At 43.3% G+C, this 16,721-nt stretch overlaps 2 protein-coding genes across 2 annotated transcripts in view; both read left to right on the plus strand.

Moving 5' to 3' along the window:
* The window catches only part of LOC132501570 (immunoglobulin kappa light chain-like), an 87,171-nt gene that overhangs the window by 15,864 nt on the left and 54,586 nt on the right, over positions 1-16,721 (plus strand). The gene's annotated exons all lie outside the window — the stretch shown is intronic.
* LOC132502109 (histone H2A.V-like) lies at positions 13,574-14,041 on the plus strand. Its single transcript, XM_060117911.1, has one exon. The coding sequence runs from the start codon at positions 13,574-13,576 to the stop codon at positions 14,039-14,041; it is 468 nt and encodes a 155-aa protein (XP_059973894.1).

The raw sequence follows: 16,721 nt of genomic DNA on the forward strand, positions 1-16,721 counted from the left end.
CAGAAATACTGAGAAGATTAGTGACACTGTACCATTTTCAACAGGAGCCCCTAAGGCTTGAATGGCTTCTGGCGTGATGGGGACACCTGGGGAGGGGCTGTCTTCTGCTGAGTGGTGGAGAAACCCTCCTATATGCTCTGTGCTCTGTGGCTGGAAGCCCTGCCTTGTCCCTCCCCTCTGTGATGGCTGTGTCCCCAGTGCTCATCTCTACCCTCTCTGAGCAGGACCCGCCTCAGGAAGCACCTCGGGAAAATGGGGACGCCAGCTTTTCTCCTCTTCCTCTTGCTGTTCTGACTCTGGTGAGGAAGGAGGACTCAGGCTGCATCCTCAGTTTCTTTGCACTGAACACGCACATGCCCTTGAAGAGGAAGTTGTTAGTCTGTTATTTTCTGAACAGAAATGCATCAAATGGAATGAGCTACCTACATGCTTCATTTTCATACTGGGGATGTCCATGTTTGCTCCCCCACTGCGATGACACTGGACACACTGTGTGGACACCGTCTCCAGCCTTCCTCCCTGTGTCCCAGGAGAGATGGGCCCCATCACCTGCAGGGCCAGCCAGAGTATTCACAGCGTTATGGCCTGAGCTCAGCAGAAAGCAGGACCAACTGCTGAGCTCCTGCACACTGACACTTACCCCTGGTCATGAGGCAGTGGATCTGCACAGACATCACTCTCATCACCAGCAGGAGAACTACCTTCAGGAGTCCCGGGACACTCCTCCTGTCATCACTCTGAGCCCAAGCCTAACCCAGCTTTCTCTCCTGGAGCTCCTAAGCTTTCTTGGGCCATCTCAGGGGAATAAGGCTGGGCCAATACCCTCTCCTCCTGACCCTCGCTTCCCACCTCCTCTATGGGCACCTCCAGTGCATTTCACCTTGATCACTGAGTGAAGCACTTTGGTGTGTTCTGTCGACCTCCTACTCTGAATTCACTGATTTCAATGCATCTTTAGGTCATACACATGTCTCCTCATCTTGAGATTTGAGGCCCCTGTTCCTCACATATCCTGGCCCACTGTTATCCTGTAGTTCTAATTCCACTCCATGAATTCTTGTGGAGGAGTCACTGTTGGCATGTTGAGGTTATTGGAAACCATAAAGTAAAATTCAAATACTCAGATGCTAGCAATAAGGGACAGGGGAAGACCTGGCCCATTGAGAACAAGAGTCCTGGCAGCCATGAGAAGCAATGAACCCTGGGGCAGGGGGGACATCCCTCCTCACTCCGAGTCAGACCCAAGGCTGACAACAGGCTTGAGTGTTCTCAAGTAGAGTGGTTTCGTCTGTGTGACTACACTTGCACCTGAGGTCACCTGTGCTGTTCTTAGGGAGGGAAGCCACCAGGGGAGGTTCTGCCTATGGGATGAGCTCTGGAAATAAATATTTCTCCTCTTGAGTTCCTGGCACACTACATACCTCCTCCAGTGCCTACAGCTTCACAGGGTCCCCCAGACCTCCCTCGGAACACTCAGAGTCCTCAGCAATGAGCAGATCCTGATAGCCCACCAGGAACATGGGTGTGGGGTCCTGGGCTTCATCACCATCAGGCTCTGTAGTGGGGAAGTGGCCATAGAGCAATGAACTCATTGTTGATTTGAAAGGTTCACGCTCATTTTTCAAAATATAAAATCATTTTTATGACCACCTAGAGGGGTGGGGATAGGGAGGGTGGGAGGGGGATGCAAGAGGGAGGGGATATGGGGATATATGTATATGTATAGCTGACTCACTTTGTTATACGGCAGAAACTAACACACCATTGTAAAGCAATTATACTCCAATGAAGATGTTAAAAATATATATATAAAATCAATTTTATAATGCAATTTAGGTTATGGTAATTTAGCAAAACAAGGGAAAACAAGAAATGTGTCACACTTATACCAATTTGAGGATGTTGATTTATGTTACAAATGTATGTAACTTTAATTTGATTTAACAGTCTCTGCCAAAATAAACTTTATTTCCTATAACTTAAAATGTTTATATATGCTGAGAATATAAAACATAGGTAAAAGAAATTGAAGATGATTCAAAGAAATAGAAAGATATCCCATGCTCTTGGATTGGAAGAATTGACATTGTTAAAATGGCCATACCACCCAAAGCAATCTACAGATTTAATGCAATCTCTATCAAATTACCCATGACATTTTTCACAAAACTAGAACAAATAATCCTAAAATTTATATGGAACCACAAAACACCAAAATTACAAAGTAATCCTGAGGAAAAAGAACCTAGCTGGAGGCATAACCCTCCCAGACTTCAGACAATAGTACAAAGTTACAGTAATCAAAACAGCATAGTATTGGCACAAAAACAGACCAATGGAACAGACTAGAGAGCTCAGAAAAAAACCCACACACCTACTGTCAATTAATCTTCAGCAAAGGAAGCAAGAATATTCAACGGAGAAAAGATAGTTTGCTCAGCAAGTGGTGTTGGGAAAGTTGGACAGCTCATCTAAACCAATGAAGTTAGAACACTCCCTCACAAAACGCACAAAAATAAATTCAAAATGACTTAAAGCCCTAAATATAAGACATGGCACCTTAAAACTCCTAGACGAGAACATAAGGAAAACATTCTCTGATGTAAATTGTAGCAGTAGTTTTTCAGATTAGTCTCTCTAGACAAAAGAAATAAAAGCAAAAGTAAACAAATGGGACCTAACCAAACTTACAACTTTTGCACAGAAAGGAAACCATAAACAAAATGAAAACACTACCTACAGACTGGGAGAAAATATTTACAAACGATGTGACCAACAAGGGCTTAATTTCCAAATATACAAACAGTTCATACAACTCAATGTCAAAAAACTAACAGTGCAATGAAAAAACTGGCAGAAGACCAGAATAGACACTTCTCCAAAGAAGACATACAAATGGCCAACAGGCACATGATAAGATGCTCAACATTGTTAATTATTAGAGAAATACAAATCAAAACTACAAAGAGATATCACCTCATACCAGTCAAACTGACCATCATCAAAAAGTCTACAAATAGGAAGGAGCTTCAAGATGGTGGAAGACGTGGAGATCACCTCCCTCCCCACAAAAACATCACAAATACATCCACATGTGGAACAACTCCTACAGAACAGCTACTGAATGCTGGCAGAAGACCTCAGACCTCCCAAAAGGCAAGACACTCCCCACGTACATGGGTAGGGCAAAAGAAGAAAGAATAAACAGAGACAAAAGGATAGAGACGGGACCTGCACCAGTGGGAGGGAGCCGTGACGGAGGAAACGTTTCCACACACTAGAAGCCCCTTCACTGGTGGAGATGGCGGGCGGCGGAGGGGGGAAGCTTCAGAGCCACAGAGGAGAGCGCAGCCACAGGGGTGCGGAGGGCAAAGAGGAGAGATGCCCGCACAGAGGATCGGTGCCGACGGGCACTCACCAGACCGAGAGGCTTGTCTGCTCCCCCGCCGAGGCGGGTGGGGCTGGGAGCTGAGGCTCAGGCTTCGGTCGGAGCACAGGGAGAGGACTGGGGTTGGCGGCGTGAACACAGCCTGAAGGGACAAGAGACTTTTTCTTGCCTCTTTGTTTCCTGGTGCCCGAGGAGAGGGGATTCAGAGCGCTGCTTAAAGGAGCTCCAGAGACGGGCGTGAGCCGCGGCTGAAAGCACGGACCCCAGAGACGGGCATGAGATGCTAAGGCTGCGGCTGCCGCCACCAGCGGGTCTGTGTGCAAGCACAGGTCACTGTCCACACCTCCCCTCCCGGGAGCCTGTGCAGCCCGCCACTGCCGGGGTCCCGTGATCCAGGGACAACTTACCCGGGAGAGCGCACAGCGGCCTCAGGCTGGTGCAACGTCATGCTGGCCTCTGCAGCCGCAGGCTTGCCCCGCACTCCGTACCCCTCCCTCCCCCCGGCCTGAGTGAGCCAGAGTCCCCGAAGCGGCTGATCCTTTAACCCCGTCCTATCTGAGCGAAGAACAGACGCCCTCCGGCGACCTACACGCAGAGGCGGGGCCAAATCCAAAGCTGAACCCTGGGAGCTGTGTGAACAAAGAAGAGAAAGGGAAATCTCTCCCAGCAGCCTCAGGAGCAGCGGATTAAATCTCCACAATCAACTTGATGTACCCTGCATCTGTGAAATACCTGAATAGACAACGAATCATCCCAAATTGAGGAGGTGGACTTTGGGAGCAACAATATATATATATTTTTTCCCTTTTTCTCCTTTTGTGAGTGTGTATGTGTATGCTTCTGTGTGTGATTTTGTTTGTATAGCTCTGCTTTTACCATATGTCCTAGGGTTCTGTCTGTCCAGGGTTTTTTTTTTTTGTTTGGTTGGTTTTCTTTTGTTTTTTTTAGTATACTTTTTGGCGCTTGTTATCATCAGTGGATTTGTTTTTTGGTTTGGTTGCTCTCTTCCTTCTTTCCTTCTTCTTTTCTTTTATTACTTTTTAAAATTGTTTCTAATAATTATTTTTTATTTTAAAAACTTTATTTTATTTTATCTTCTTCTTTCTTTGTTTCTTTTTTTTTCTCCATTTTATTCTGAGCCATGTGGATGACAGGCTGTTGGTGCTCCAGCCAGGCATCAGGGCTGTGCCTCTGAGGTGGAAGAGCCGAGTTCAGGACATGGGTCCACAAGAGACCTCCTGGCTCCACGTAATATCAAATGGCAAAAATCTGGCAGAGATCTCTATCTCAACACCAAGACCCAGGTCCACTCAACGACCAGCAAGCTACAGTGCTGGACACCCTATGCCAAACAACTAGCAAGACAGGAACACAACCCCACCCATTAGCAGACAGGCTGCATAAAATCATTATAAGGCCACAGACACCCCAAAACACACCACCAGATGTGGACCTGCCCACCAGAAAGACAAGATCCAGCCTCTTCCACCAGAACACAGGCACTAGTCCCCTCCACCAGGAAGCCTACACAACCCACTGAACCAACCTTAGCCACTGGGGGCAGATACCCAAAACAACGGGAACTATGAACCTGCAGGCTGCAAAAAGGAGACCCCCAAATACAGTAAGTTAAGCAAAATGAGAAGACAGAAAAACACACAGCAGTTGAAGGAGCAAGATAAAAACCCACCAGACCTAACAAATGAAGAGGAAATAGGCAGTCCACCTGAAAAAGAATTCAGAATAATGATAGTAACGATGATCCAAAATCTTGGAAATAGAATAGACAAAATGCAAGAAACATTTAACAAGGACATAGAAGAACTAAAGAGCAAACAAACAATGATGAACAACACAATAAATGAAATTAAAAATTCTCTAGAAGAGATCAATAGCAGAATAACTGAGGCAGAAGAACAGATAAGTGACCTGGAAGATAAAATAGTGGAACTAACTACTGCAGAGCAGAATGAAGAAAAAAGAATGAAAAGAATTGAGGACAGTCTCAGAGACTTCTGGGACAACATTAAATGCACCACCATTTAAATTATAGGGGTCCCAGAAGAAGAAGAGAAAAAGAAAGGGACTGAGAAAATATTTGAAGGGATTATAGTTGAAAACTTCCCTATTATGGTAAAGGCAATAGTTAATCAAGTCCAGGAGGCACAGAGAGTCCCTTACAGGATAAATCCAAGGAGAAACATGACAAGACACATAGTAATCAAACTATCAAAAATTAACTACAAAGAAAAAATGTTAAAAGCAGCAAGGGAAAAACAACAAATAACACACAAGGGAATCCCCATAAGGTTAACAGCTGATCTTTCAGCAGAAACTCTGCAAGCCAGAAGGGATTAGCAGGACATATTTAAAGTCTTGAAGGGGAAAAAGCTACAAACAAGATTACTCTACCCAGCAAGGGTCTCATTCAGATTTGATGGAGAAATTAAAACCTTTACAGACAAGCAAAAGCTAAGAGAATTCAGCACCACCAAACGAGCTTTACAACAAATGCTAAAGGAACTACTCTAGGCAGGAAACACAAGAGAAGGAAAAGACCTACAATAACGAACCCAAAACAATTAAGAAAATGGTAATAGGAACATACATACCTATCGATAATTACCTTAAATGTAAATGGATTAAATGCTCCACCCAAAAGACATAGACTGGCTGAATGGATACAAAATCAGACTCGTATATAGGCTGTCTACAAGAGAGCCACTTCAGACCTAGGGACACATACAGACTGAAAGTGAGGGGATGGAAAAAGATATTCCATGCAAATGGAAACAAAAAGAAAGCTGGAGTAGCAATTCTCATATCAGGCAAAATAGACTTTAAAACAAAGACTGTTACAAGACACAAAGAAGGACACTACATAATGATCAAAGGATCAATCCAAGAAAAATATATAACAATTGTAAATATTTATGCACCCAACATAGGAGCACGTCAATACAAAAGGCAAATACTAACAGCCATTAAAGGGGAAATTGACAGTAACACAATCATAGTAGGGGACTTTAACGCCCCACTTTCACCAATGGACAGATCATCCAAAATGAAAGTAAATAAGGAAACACAAGCTTTAAATGATACATTAAACAAGATGGACTTAATTAATATTTATAGGACATTCCATCCCAAAACAACAGAATACACTTTCTTCTCAAATGCTCATGGAACATTCTCCAGGCTAGATCATATCTTGCATCACCAATCAAGCCTCGGTAAATTTTAGAAAATTGAAATCATATCAAGTATCTTTTCCGACCACAATGCTATGAGTCTAGATATCAATTACAGGAAAACTTCTGTAAAAATACAAACGCATGGAGGCTAAACAATACAATATTTAATAACCAAGAGATCACGGAAGAAATCAGAGGAAATCAAAAAATACCTAGAAACAAATGACAATGAAAACACGATGACCCAAAACTTATGGGATGCAGCAAAAGCAGTTCTAAGAGGGCAGTTTATAGCAACACAATCCTACCTTAAGAAACAAGAAACATCTCAAATAAACAACCTAATCTTACACCGAAAGCAATTAGAGCAATTAGAGAAAGAAGAACCAAAAAAACCCAAAGTTAGCAGAAGGAAATAATCATAAATATCAGATCAGAAATAAATGAAAAAGAAATGAAGGAAACAATAGCAAACATCAATAAAACTAAAATCTGGTTCTTTGAGAAGATAACAAAATTGATAAACCATTAGCCAGACTCATCAAGAAAAAAAGGGAGAAGACTCAAATCAATAGAATTAGAAATGAAAAAGGAGAAGTAACAACTGACACTGCAGAAATACAAAGGATCATGAGAGATTATTACAAGCAACTATTTGCCAATAAAATGGACAACCTGGAAGAAATGGACAAATTCTTAGAAATGCACAAGCTTCCGAGACTGAACCAGGAAGAAATAGAAAATATAACCAGACCAATCACAAGCACTGAAATTGAAAGTGTGATTAAAAATCTTCCAACAAACAAAAGCCCAGGACCAGATGACTTCACAGGAGAATTCTATGAAACATTTAGAGAAGAGCTAACACCTATGCTTCTCAAACTCTTCCAAAATATAGCAGAGGGAGGAACACTCCCAAACTCATTCTACGAGGCCACCATCACCTTGATACCAAAACCAGACAAAGATGTCACAAAGAAAGAAAACTACAGGCCAATATCACTGATGAACATAGATGCAAAAATCCTCAACAAAATACTAGCAAACAGAACCCAACAGCACATTAAAAGGATCATACACACACAGCAAAAGAAACCATAAACAAGATGAAAAGACAACCCTCAGAATGGGAGAAAATATTTTCAAATGAAGCAACTGACAAAGGATTAATCTCCAAAATTTACAAGCAGCTCATGCAGCTCAATATCAAAAAAACAAACAACCCAATCCAAAAATGGGCAGAAGACCTAAATAGACATTTCTACAAGGAAGACATACAGATTGCCAACAAACACATGAAAGAATGCTCAGCATCATTAATCATTAGAGAAATGCAAATCAAAACTACAATGAGATATCATCTCACACCAGTTAGAATGGCCATGATCAAAAATTCTAGAAACAATAAATGCTGGAGAGAGTGTGGAGAAAAGGGGACCCTCCTCTTGCACTGTTGTTGGGAATGTAAATTGATACAGCCACTATGGAGAACAGTATGGAGGTTCCTTAAAATACTAAAAATAGAACTACCATATGACCGAGCAATCCCACTACTGGGCATATACCCTCAAAAAGCCATAATTCAAAAAGAGTCATTTACCACAATGTTCATTGCAGCTCTATTTACAATAGCCAGGACATGGAGGCAACCTAAGTGTCCATCAACAGATGAACCGATAAAGGAGATGTGGCACATATATACAATGGAATATTACTCAGCCATAAAAAGAAACAAAATTGAGTTATTTGTAGTGAGGTGGATGGACCTAGAGTATGTCATTCAGAGTGAAGTAAGTCAGAAAGAGAAAAACAAATACCATATGCTATCACATATATATGGAATCTAAAAAACAAAAAAAATAGTCATGAAGAACCTAGGGGTAAGACGGGAATAAAGATGCAGACCTACTAGAGAATGGACTTGAGGATATGGGGAGGGGGAAGGGTAAGCTGGGACAAAGTGACAGAGTGGCATAGACATATATACACTAGCAAATGTAAATTAGATAGCTAGTGGGAAGCAGCCACATAGCACAGGGACATCAGCTCTGTGCTTTGTGACCACCTAGAGGGGTGGGATAGGGAGGGTGGGAGGGAGGGAGATGCAAGAGGGAGGAGATATGGGGATATGTATATGCATAACTGATTCACTTTGTTATAAAGCAGAAACTAACACACCATTGTAAAGCAATTATACTCCAATAAAGATGTTTTTTAAAAAAGTCTACAAATAATAACTTCTGGAGGGGGTGTGGAGAAAAGGGAGCCCTCCTACACTGTCAATGGGAATGTAAATTGGTGCAACCACTATGGAAAATAGTATAAAGTTCCTTAAAATAAAAAATATAGTTACCATATGATCCAGCAATCACACTCCTGGGCATATATCTAGAAAAGACGAAAACTCTAATTTGAAAAGATACATGCACCCCAATGTTCACTGCAGCACTATTTATAATAGCCAAGACATGGAAGCATCCTAAGTGTCTATCAACAGATGAGTGGATAAAGATGATGTGAGATATACAGAGATAGATAGATATAGATATAGATGAAGGAATATTACTCAGCCATGAAAAAGAACAAAATATTGCCATTTGCAGCAACACGCATGGACCTAGAGATTATAATACTAAATGAAGTAAGTCAGAGAAATACAAATGTTATATGATGCCACTTGTATGTGGAAGCTAAAAAATAACACAAATGAAATTTGCAAAACAGAAACAGACTCACAGAAATAGAAAACAAACTAATGCTTACCAAAGGGGAAAGGGGTGGGGGAGAGATAAATTAAGACTATGGGATAAAGAGATACATGAGGATCTTAAAACAGGGAAATTATCCTGGATTATCTCTGGTTTACCCCTGCTGGTGAGTTCTTGTTCACTCAGGCTGGGGCTATTGACATTTGATAGGTCCTATAGATAAAAATATTGAAAACTTTAGCCCTTGCTTTCAAGGAAGACACTGCCTTTTGGGGAAGATGATCCCTTAGATATACAAATGATTACAGCATAACTGATTTAGGCTGTGGTTATAGGTAAAGACAAAAGGGACTGTAGTGGAACACTGCACAAAAGAGACACTGCATGAGGAAAGTTTTTACGGAGGAAAAGGGATTTTCATGGGTATAAGATGGGGAAGAGTATTTCTTTTCCCCGGAAAGAGGTTGGGGCAGCATCTCACTGCTGTTATGAAGTCTCACTTTAGGGATATCCCTTCCCTAGGGCATCACAGAAATATTCTTCACTCTTGCAAGGAAGCAAAGTAGAGGGAGGCCCTAGCCTTCTTTCCAAGAACCTCAGCACCCTCGAGAGTCAGACTGAGTTCTTTTTCTGATGTCTCTGTTTTCTAGACTATGACCTACTTTAGGGAAAGGCTGACTCAACTTTGGATGCTGAGGAGTTCCAAAATTTAAATGGTTGAGAATCTGTGTTTCCAGTGGGCATGCCATCTCTCACATGGGCAATGACCATGGCGGGGAGTGGGAATCAAGGAAAGGAAATTTTTTGATTAAAAAATGCAGTGTATATATATATATATATATATATATATATATATATATATATATATATATATATATATATATTCCATTTTATATATAATATATTCCATTTTATATATTATATATATAATATATATATAATATATAAAAGGAGGTGTGAAAGGAGGAAAACCTGCCATTTGCAACAACATGGATACACCTCGAGCACGTTATGCTCAATGAGGTAAGTCAAAAAGAGAAAGACAAGTACTAGATGATATCACTTATATGTGGCATCTAAAACAGTTAAACTTGTAAGAAAGGCATGATCAATGAGGAGTTTTCACCAGGTTTTCACGTGTGCAAACTCAGCCTGCGCCCTCTGCTCCTGTCTCCCACAGAGCTCGTCCCATTTTCCTGCAGAGCAGTGAGGTTGCTTCCGTCACACATAACACAGCACTCAGGTCCTGGTCCTGCCCCAACAGGATCAACAGGGTTGGGTATGGAGCTGATTTTCTGCTGACCGCTAGCAGGTCTGCCGCAGAGAAGGCCACTGAATCTGTCTGCAGCCTGATGCTGGCCCTCTCTGCTCCAAGGCTCTGGCACTTGCATGGACTATTCCATGGAGGTCAGGGTGACATCAGTGAGCTGTCACCTCCATGACCACACAGGGCCACACAGAACTCCTCCCACTCTCAGACCCCAGGCTCATTTTTTCCCTTAAAATCAATCTCAACCGGCTGATTCCTTTCTTTGGTCATTAAAGATGCTTTTGTAGAATCAGCAAAAGTCCCTACCTACAGTGAGGAAAGAATATTCCAGTTCAAAATGCTTCCTTAAATTCCTGAGGATTCTACGTGCAGCAGTAATGGGATTGTTCAGCCTGCTTGTTTGCCCAGGTCTCATGTTCTCTGGGAACATGTAGTTCTAAAGTCTAAACAGTCAGAGTGACCACAGGACTGCGTCCTGTCCCTGGGGAACTGCCTACCACCTCATTTCCCTGCTGTGTTCGGTTCACCCCTTACGGTGACTGACAGGGTCTTCCTAAGGAAGGTTGCCAACAGACAGATAGACCCACAGAAAGAAAGAAGGGGACCAGACTAAACCAGAAAGGCAGGCATGCTCCATGAAGGTGCCAGAAGACTAAAGGAGATTCCTGACATTCCAGGAGGTCCTCACAAATCTCACTCCCGTAATCATCACTCAGTCCTGTCCATGAGAACCCCAGAGCTACAAACTTGTCCCAAAGACCTGAAAATAATACAGAAGACTTGATCTGAGACCCTGAGACTCCCCAACTTACAACACACAGGAAAGAACCCAAAGGCCCCACTGTGGTCTCTGAGGGCAGCAGAACATCATCCTTTCTCTGGAGACGTGGGCTGGACAGGCTACTGCATTGTTAGGTCAGCAACATATACCCATATTCTCTCTGCCAGTATGTGGCTTCCCACATTAACTTTTTCCTTCAGCAACAACTTAATTTTAATTGCCAGTCTTTGTTGGTAGTGGTTGTGTATATTTGGAAATACATTCTCTGTGATGAAGGCTGGCTGACTTGGCTTTCCTGTGATATCTTGATTGGCTGGTTTGGTCTTCAATCAAGGGTAAATTTGGAAACTGGTTAGAGCAGAAAGTAAAACAAGCCCCCATCTCTGTAAGAATAGAGCCTTGAGTGACCACTCTGCAGGCATCTGGCTGGCTCTGGAGTGACCTCTGTCCCAGCCTCTGCAGAGGAGCCTGTGAAGGGGGCAGCCTCACTGGTACCACTCAGTCCAGCCTAAGAGTCTTTGGGACCAGAGGCACCTCCCTCACCTCCAAGTCCTCCTGCAGCTGTAGGTGCAGTAAGCCTGCTGCCCTTAGAGGGCTCTAGAGAAGAGCTCTGGTCAGGCCATCAGACATGCAAATCAACTCCAAGGAAGCCTGTGTTTATTTAGTCCCAGGGCTCAGCCTCAAGTCCAAAGCAGTACTATCTCCCGCCCTTTGGTACAGAAGCAACGGATTCCAGGACACTCCAAGATGAGCTCCCAGACCCAGCTCCTTTGTCTCCTGGTGATGGGTTTTCAGGGTAAGCATGTTTCCCACTGCAGATTCTGAGCTAGAACTTTAGCCCTTGACAAAGAGATCATGTGCTCATAGGGGCTTTAGAAATTACAATGCGATATGTAGAGTTGTTTTGACTTAACTCTTATTAGCATCCAAGGCAGAGTCCAAGGCTGACACTGAGGCACAGGCACAAAGAACCTTGAACCTGTCCTCTTCCCCTGAGGACGATGGAGCCCTCTGACCGTGCCCCCACCCCATGTCCACCCTCTCCTTAGAGGTGCACCGGGGACCCATTTAGACCAGAATGAGTGGACTCAGCCCTCAGGCCCCCAGGATGGGACTGTCCCATGTTCTGTCACTTTTCACAGCTTGCCCTTGTCCTGAGGACTTATCAATAGCCACTTCGATGTGGATTCTGAGTCTTTGAGAAAAGCAACACTTTGTTTTGCCTTGGTGGGGTGTCCTTACAGGCTGCTGGGGACAGATCACACTGACCCAGTCTCCAGAGACCCTGGCAGCATCTCAAGGAAGCTTTGTCTCCATAACATGTAAAAGCAGCGTGGAGGTAGGTACGTCCATGGCCTGGTACCAACAGAAACCCAAGGAGGCTCCCAGGCTGCTCATCTTTGGAGCTTCTGCCCGGGCCTCAGGAACCCCGTCCAGGTTCCAAGGAAGTGGCTCTGGCTTTGACTTCTCCCTCTCCATCCATGGCGTAGAAGCTGAAGATGTTGGGGTGTATTACTGTCAGCAGCACATCAGCCCGCCTCTCACAGTGACAGGCCCTCAAATAAAAATATCCTTTCTGGTCTAATGATGCCCACTTGGTGAAAAGACACCTGCTTCCTGCAAGAGGCCACAATGTGAGATGTAAAATGTCCATATTTTAGATGCCCATATTCTCAGAGTCTAAGTTTCTGTGCTGGGTGAAGCAGGGGTATGCTGAAGAGTTATTACTTCACATTTAAACTGGATCTGCACGGGGGAAAAGGTGGAGGAGATTAGAGCCAAGCTGTGATCCAGACAGAAGCTTTAAATTGATTTTGTTGTTATTTCCATTATCAACTGCAGCATAAAAGAATACCCCCAAATCACAGCTTAGAAAAGCAACAGTTTATTATTTCTCGTGATTCTGTGGGCTGGCTGGGTGCTTTCTCTGCTGCTTTGCCAGGGGCTCACCCATGCTGCTGCAGTCAGCTGAAGGTCACCTGGGCTGAAAGGTCCAAGCTGTTCTCAGCCACAAGTCTGCCTATTGGTTCTGGTTGATGAGTGGGGAGTCTTGGTTTTTCCCTTAGGCACATGTAAGGGAAGTGGAGGTTGGTGAGAGACCTGCACCTCAGGTGCAGGCTCTAAACAGTGAATTGACTATAGAGAATTTTAAATTAATAATAATGCTCCGGCGGCGGCGGCCGCGGCGGCCGCGGCGGCTCGGCAGGACCGAGGGCGGGAGCGGCCGAGACCATGGCTGGACGCAAAGCTGGAAAGGACAGTGGAAAGGCCAAGGCTAAGGCAGTGTCTCACTCACAGAGAGCTGGGTTACAGTTTCCCGTGGGCCGTAACCACAGACATTTGAAGACTCACACCGCAAGTCACGGAAGGGTCGGTACCACTGCTGCAGTGTACAGTGCCGCAATTCTGGAGTTCCTCACTGCTGAGGTGCTGGAGCTGGCAGGCAATGCTTCCAAGGATCTCAAAGTTAAGCGGATCACTCCACGCCACTTGCAACTTGCAATCCGTGGTGATGAAGAGTTGGATTCTCTTATCAAGGCTACCATAGCTGGGGGTGGTGTGATCCCTCACATCCACAAGCCTCTGATTGGAAAGACAGCAGAAAACTGCTTAGAGAGTTGTTCTAACCAACCCTCTGCCTCCCCGTCATTGTACTGTAACTGGGACAGAAGAAATAATGGGGCTATGTGGACTTTTTAAAACAGTTAAGTGGAAAAGCATAGACAATTACTGTAGACGTGAAAAAGAAACATTTGTATGTTCTTAGACTCGAAGTTTGATAAAACTATCTTTTCGGGCTTCCCTGGTGGCGCAGTGGTTGGGAGTCCGCCTGCCGATGCAGGGGACGTGGGTTCGTGCCCCGGTCTGGGAGGATCCCACATGCCGCGGAGCGGCTGGGCCCGTGAGCCATGGCCGCTGGGCCTGCGCGTCCAGAACCTGTGCTCTGCAGCGGGAGAGGCCACAGCAGTGAGAGGCCCACGTACTGCAAAAAAAAAAAAAAAAAAAAAAACAAACAAAAAAAACTATCTTTTCATGTGGCAACAGCTGTGTGTTGATTGGCTAGGTTTCTCCCATGTGTTTTATACAAAATGGAATTGATAAACCTTTTTTTTTTTTTTTTTTTTTTTTTGCGGTACGTGGGCCTCTCATTGTTGTGGCCTCTCCCGTTGCGAAGCACAGGCTCCGGACGCGCAGGCCCAACGGCCATGGCTCACGGGCCCAGCCGCTCTGCGGCATGTGGGATCTTCCCGGACCGGGGCACGAACCCGTGTGCCCTGCATTGGCAGGCGGACTCTCAACCACTGCGCCACCAGGGAAGCCCTGATAAACCATTTAAAATAATAATAATAATAATAATAATAATAATAATAATAATAATTTGTCTCAAAACCATTCTGTTTGTGCTGTGTTGAAAATATTTTGCTCATACTTCAAAATTTTTTAAATTTCAAATTGGTTGCATATTCAGAAAAATCTTAAAACAGAAATTGGGAACCTACTTCTATCATGATTGATACCATATTATATTGAATCTTGGCTGCTACCTGTTAGTAGCAGGCACCAACTATGTTACATACCACTAAAGAAAAAACTGCCAATTAAACCATAATATGCCATCAATTATGAGATGCATCCCAATTTCAGAGATGTTAGAGTATGAAATCCTGCATTTAGAATTGAAGAGATAGGATAGTGGAATTATTTGAATTATTTAATGAGCACTTACTATGTGGCGAGCCCTGTGCTAAGCGCTTTATTGATGAAGAAATTTTATTACCCCCATTTTAAAGATGTAGAACCTGAGGCTCACAGAATTTAAATGGCTTGCCAGAGAACATTTATCTAATAGATAGAAAAGGGCAGAACTGGGATACAAACCTAGATTTGGCTGACTCCAGAGCCCACACCCTTACCTCGAATTGAAGTTAAGGTTATCAAAGTTGTCTGCTTTTGGCTTAAAATTCCAGCTTTTAGTGATCTTATATTGATACAGTAACATTCAGTAATTTGTACGATATTTTAAAAATTCTTTTTCTTTGTCAGTTTCTAAGTAACTTGTAAGATTTAAGTTAATGTATCAGTTAACGGTCCATCAGAAAATTATATTTTTCTGGAAGTCTGGAAGTCTTCATTAAAAATGGAAATTCTTTACTGTTTTTTAATACAACAGTATCAAAACAAAACTCTCATTTTTAAAAACATTTTATTATGGAAATTTTCAAAAATAAAGAGAATAGTATAATGAAAAAATAATAATAATGCTACTTTTTATTATCACTGTGCACAGAAAATTCTGAACAATTCTCCTCCCCACAGGAAGGACCACTCCCACTCCCCTAGCCATCCTTGTCATGCCACTGGATGGCCTTCTCACATGTCTGGTGGTCAGTGCCGGCTGTTTGCCCAGAGCCTCAGTTTTCCTCCATGTGACCTCTCATCTTCTAATAGGCTACATCTGCTTTCTAACATTCAAGAGGGGAGATGGAAGCTGCAACACTATTTGAGACCCGCTATCCAAAACTGGCACAGGGTTCTTTTAACCACATTCTGTTTGTCAAAGTAAGACCCAAACCCAACTTGATTCAAGACTTGATGAAATAGACTGCAGTCTTGATTAGAGAAACGTGCAGCAATGTTTTTCTGATCTACCATAACTGTCTGAGTTATAAATTTAAGGATGACAAAGAAGAATGGCTGCAATATTTATCAAATGCTTATTATGTTCCATGAATTGAGCTAAGTCTTGGTATGAGAAGGATGTTTTATTCCCATCTTCCACTAGAAAACGCGGTGGCAGAGAGAGGTTATAAAATGTGTTCAAGGTCATCCAGATAGTAAGGACAGATTCTAATCAGAAAATCTGATTCATAGAAGGGAGTGAGTATTATGAGAACACAGAAGGATTCTGTGTAGGTAGCTGATTGGAAAGATTCTGTGAGAGGCAAGGACACTGGTACTAGACAAGGCTCCACATGTAACTTGCTGAGGACAGGGTTTGGGATCTCTTAATACCTTTTTTTTTTTACATCTTTGTTGGAGTATAATTGCTTTACAACGGTGTGTTAGTTTCTGCTGTGCAACAGCGAATCAGCTATATGGTTACATATATCCCTATATCCCCTCCCTCTTGAGCCTCCCTCCCACCCTCCCTATCTCACCCCTCTAGGTGGTCACAAAGCACCGAGCTGATCTCCCTGTGCTATGCAGCAGCTTCCCACTAGCCATCCATTTTACATTTGGTGTGTATATATGTCCTTGCTACTCTCTCACTTTGTCCCAGCTTCCCCTTCCCCTCCTGTGTCCTCAAGTCTGTTTTCTACGTCTGCGTCTTTATTCCTGCCCTGAGTCACTAGGTTCATCAGTACTCTTTCTTTAGATT

The sequence above is a fragment of the Mesoplodon densirostris genome, chromosome 14 (genome assembly GCF_025265405.1).
Source record: "Mesoplodon densirostris isolate mMesDen1 chromosome 14, mMesDen1 primary haplotype, whole genome shotgun sequence".
NCBI lineage: Eukaryota > Metazoa > Chordata > Mammalia > Artiodactyla > Ziphiidae > Mesoplodon > Mesoplodon densirostris.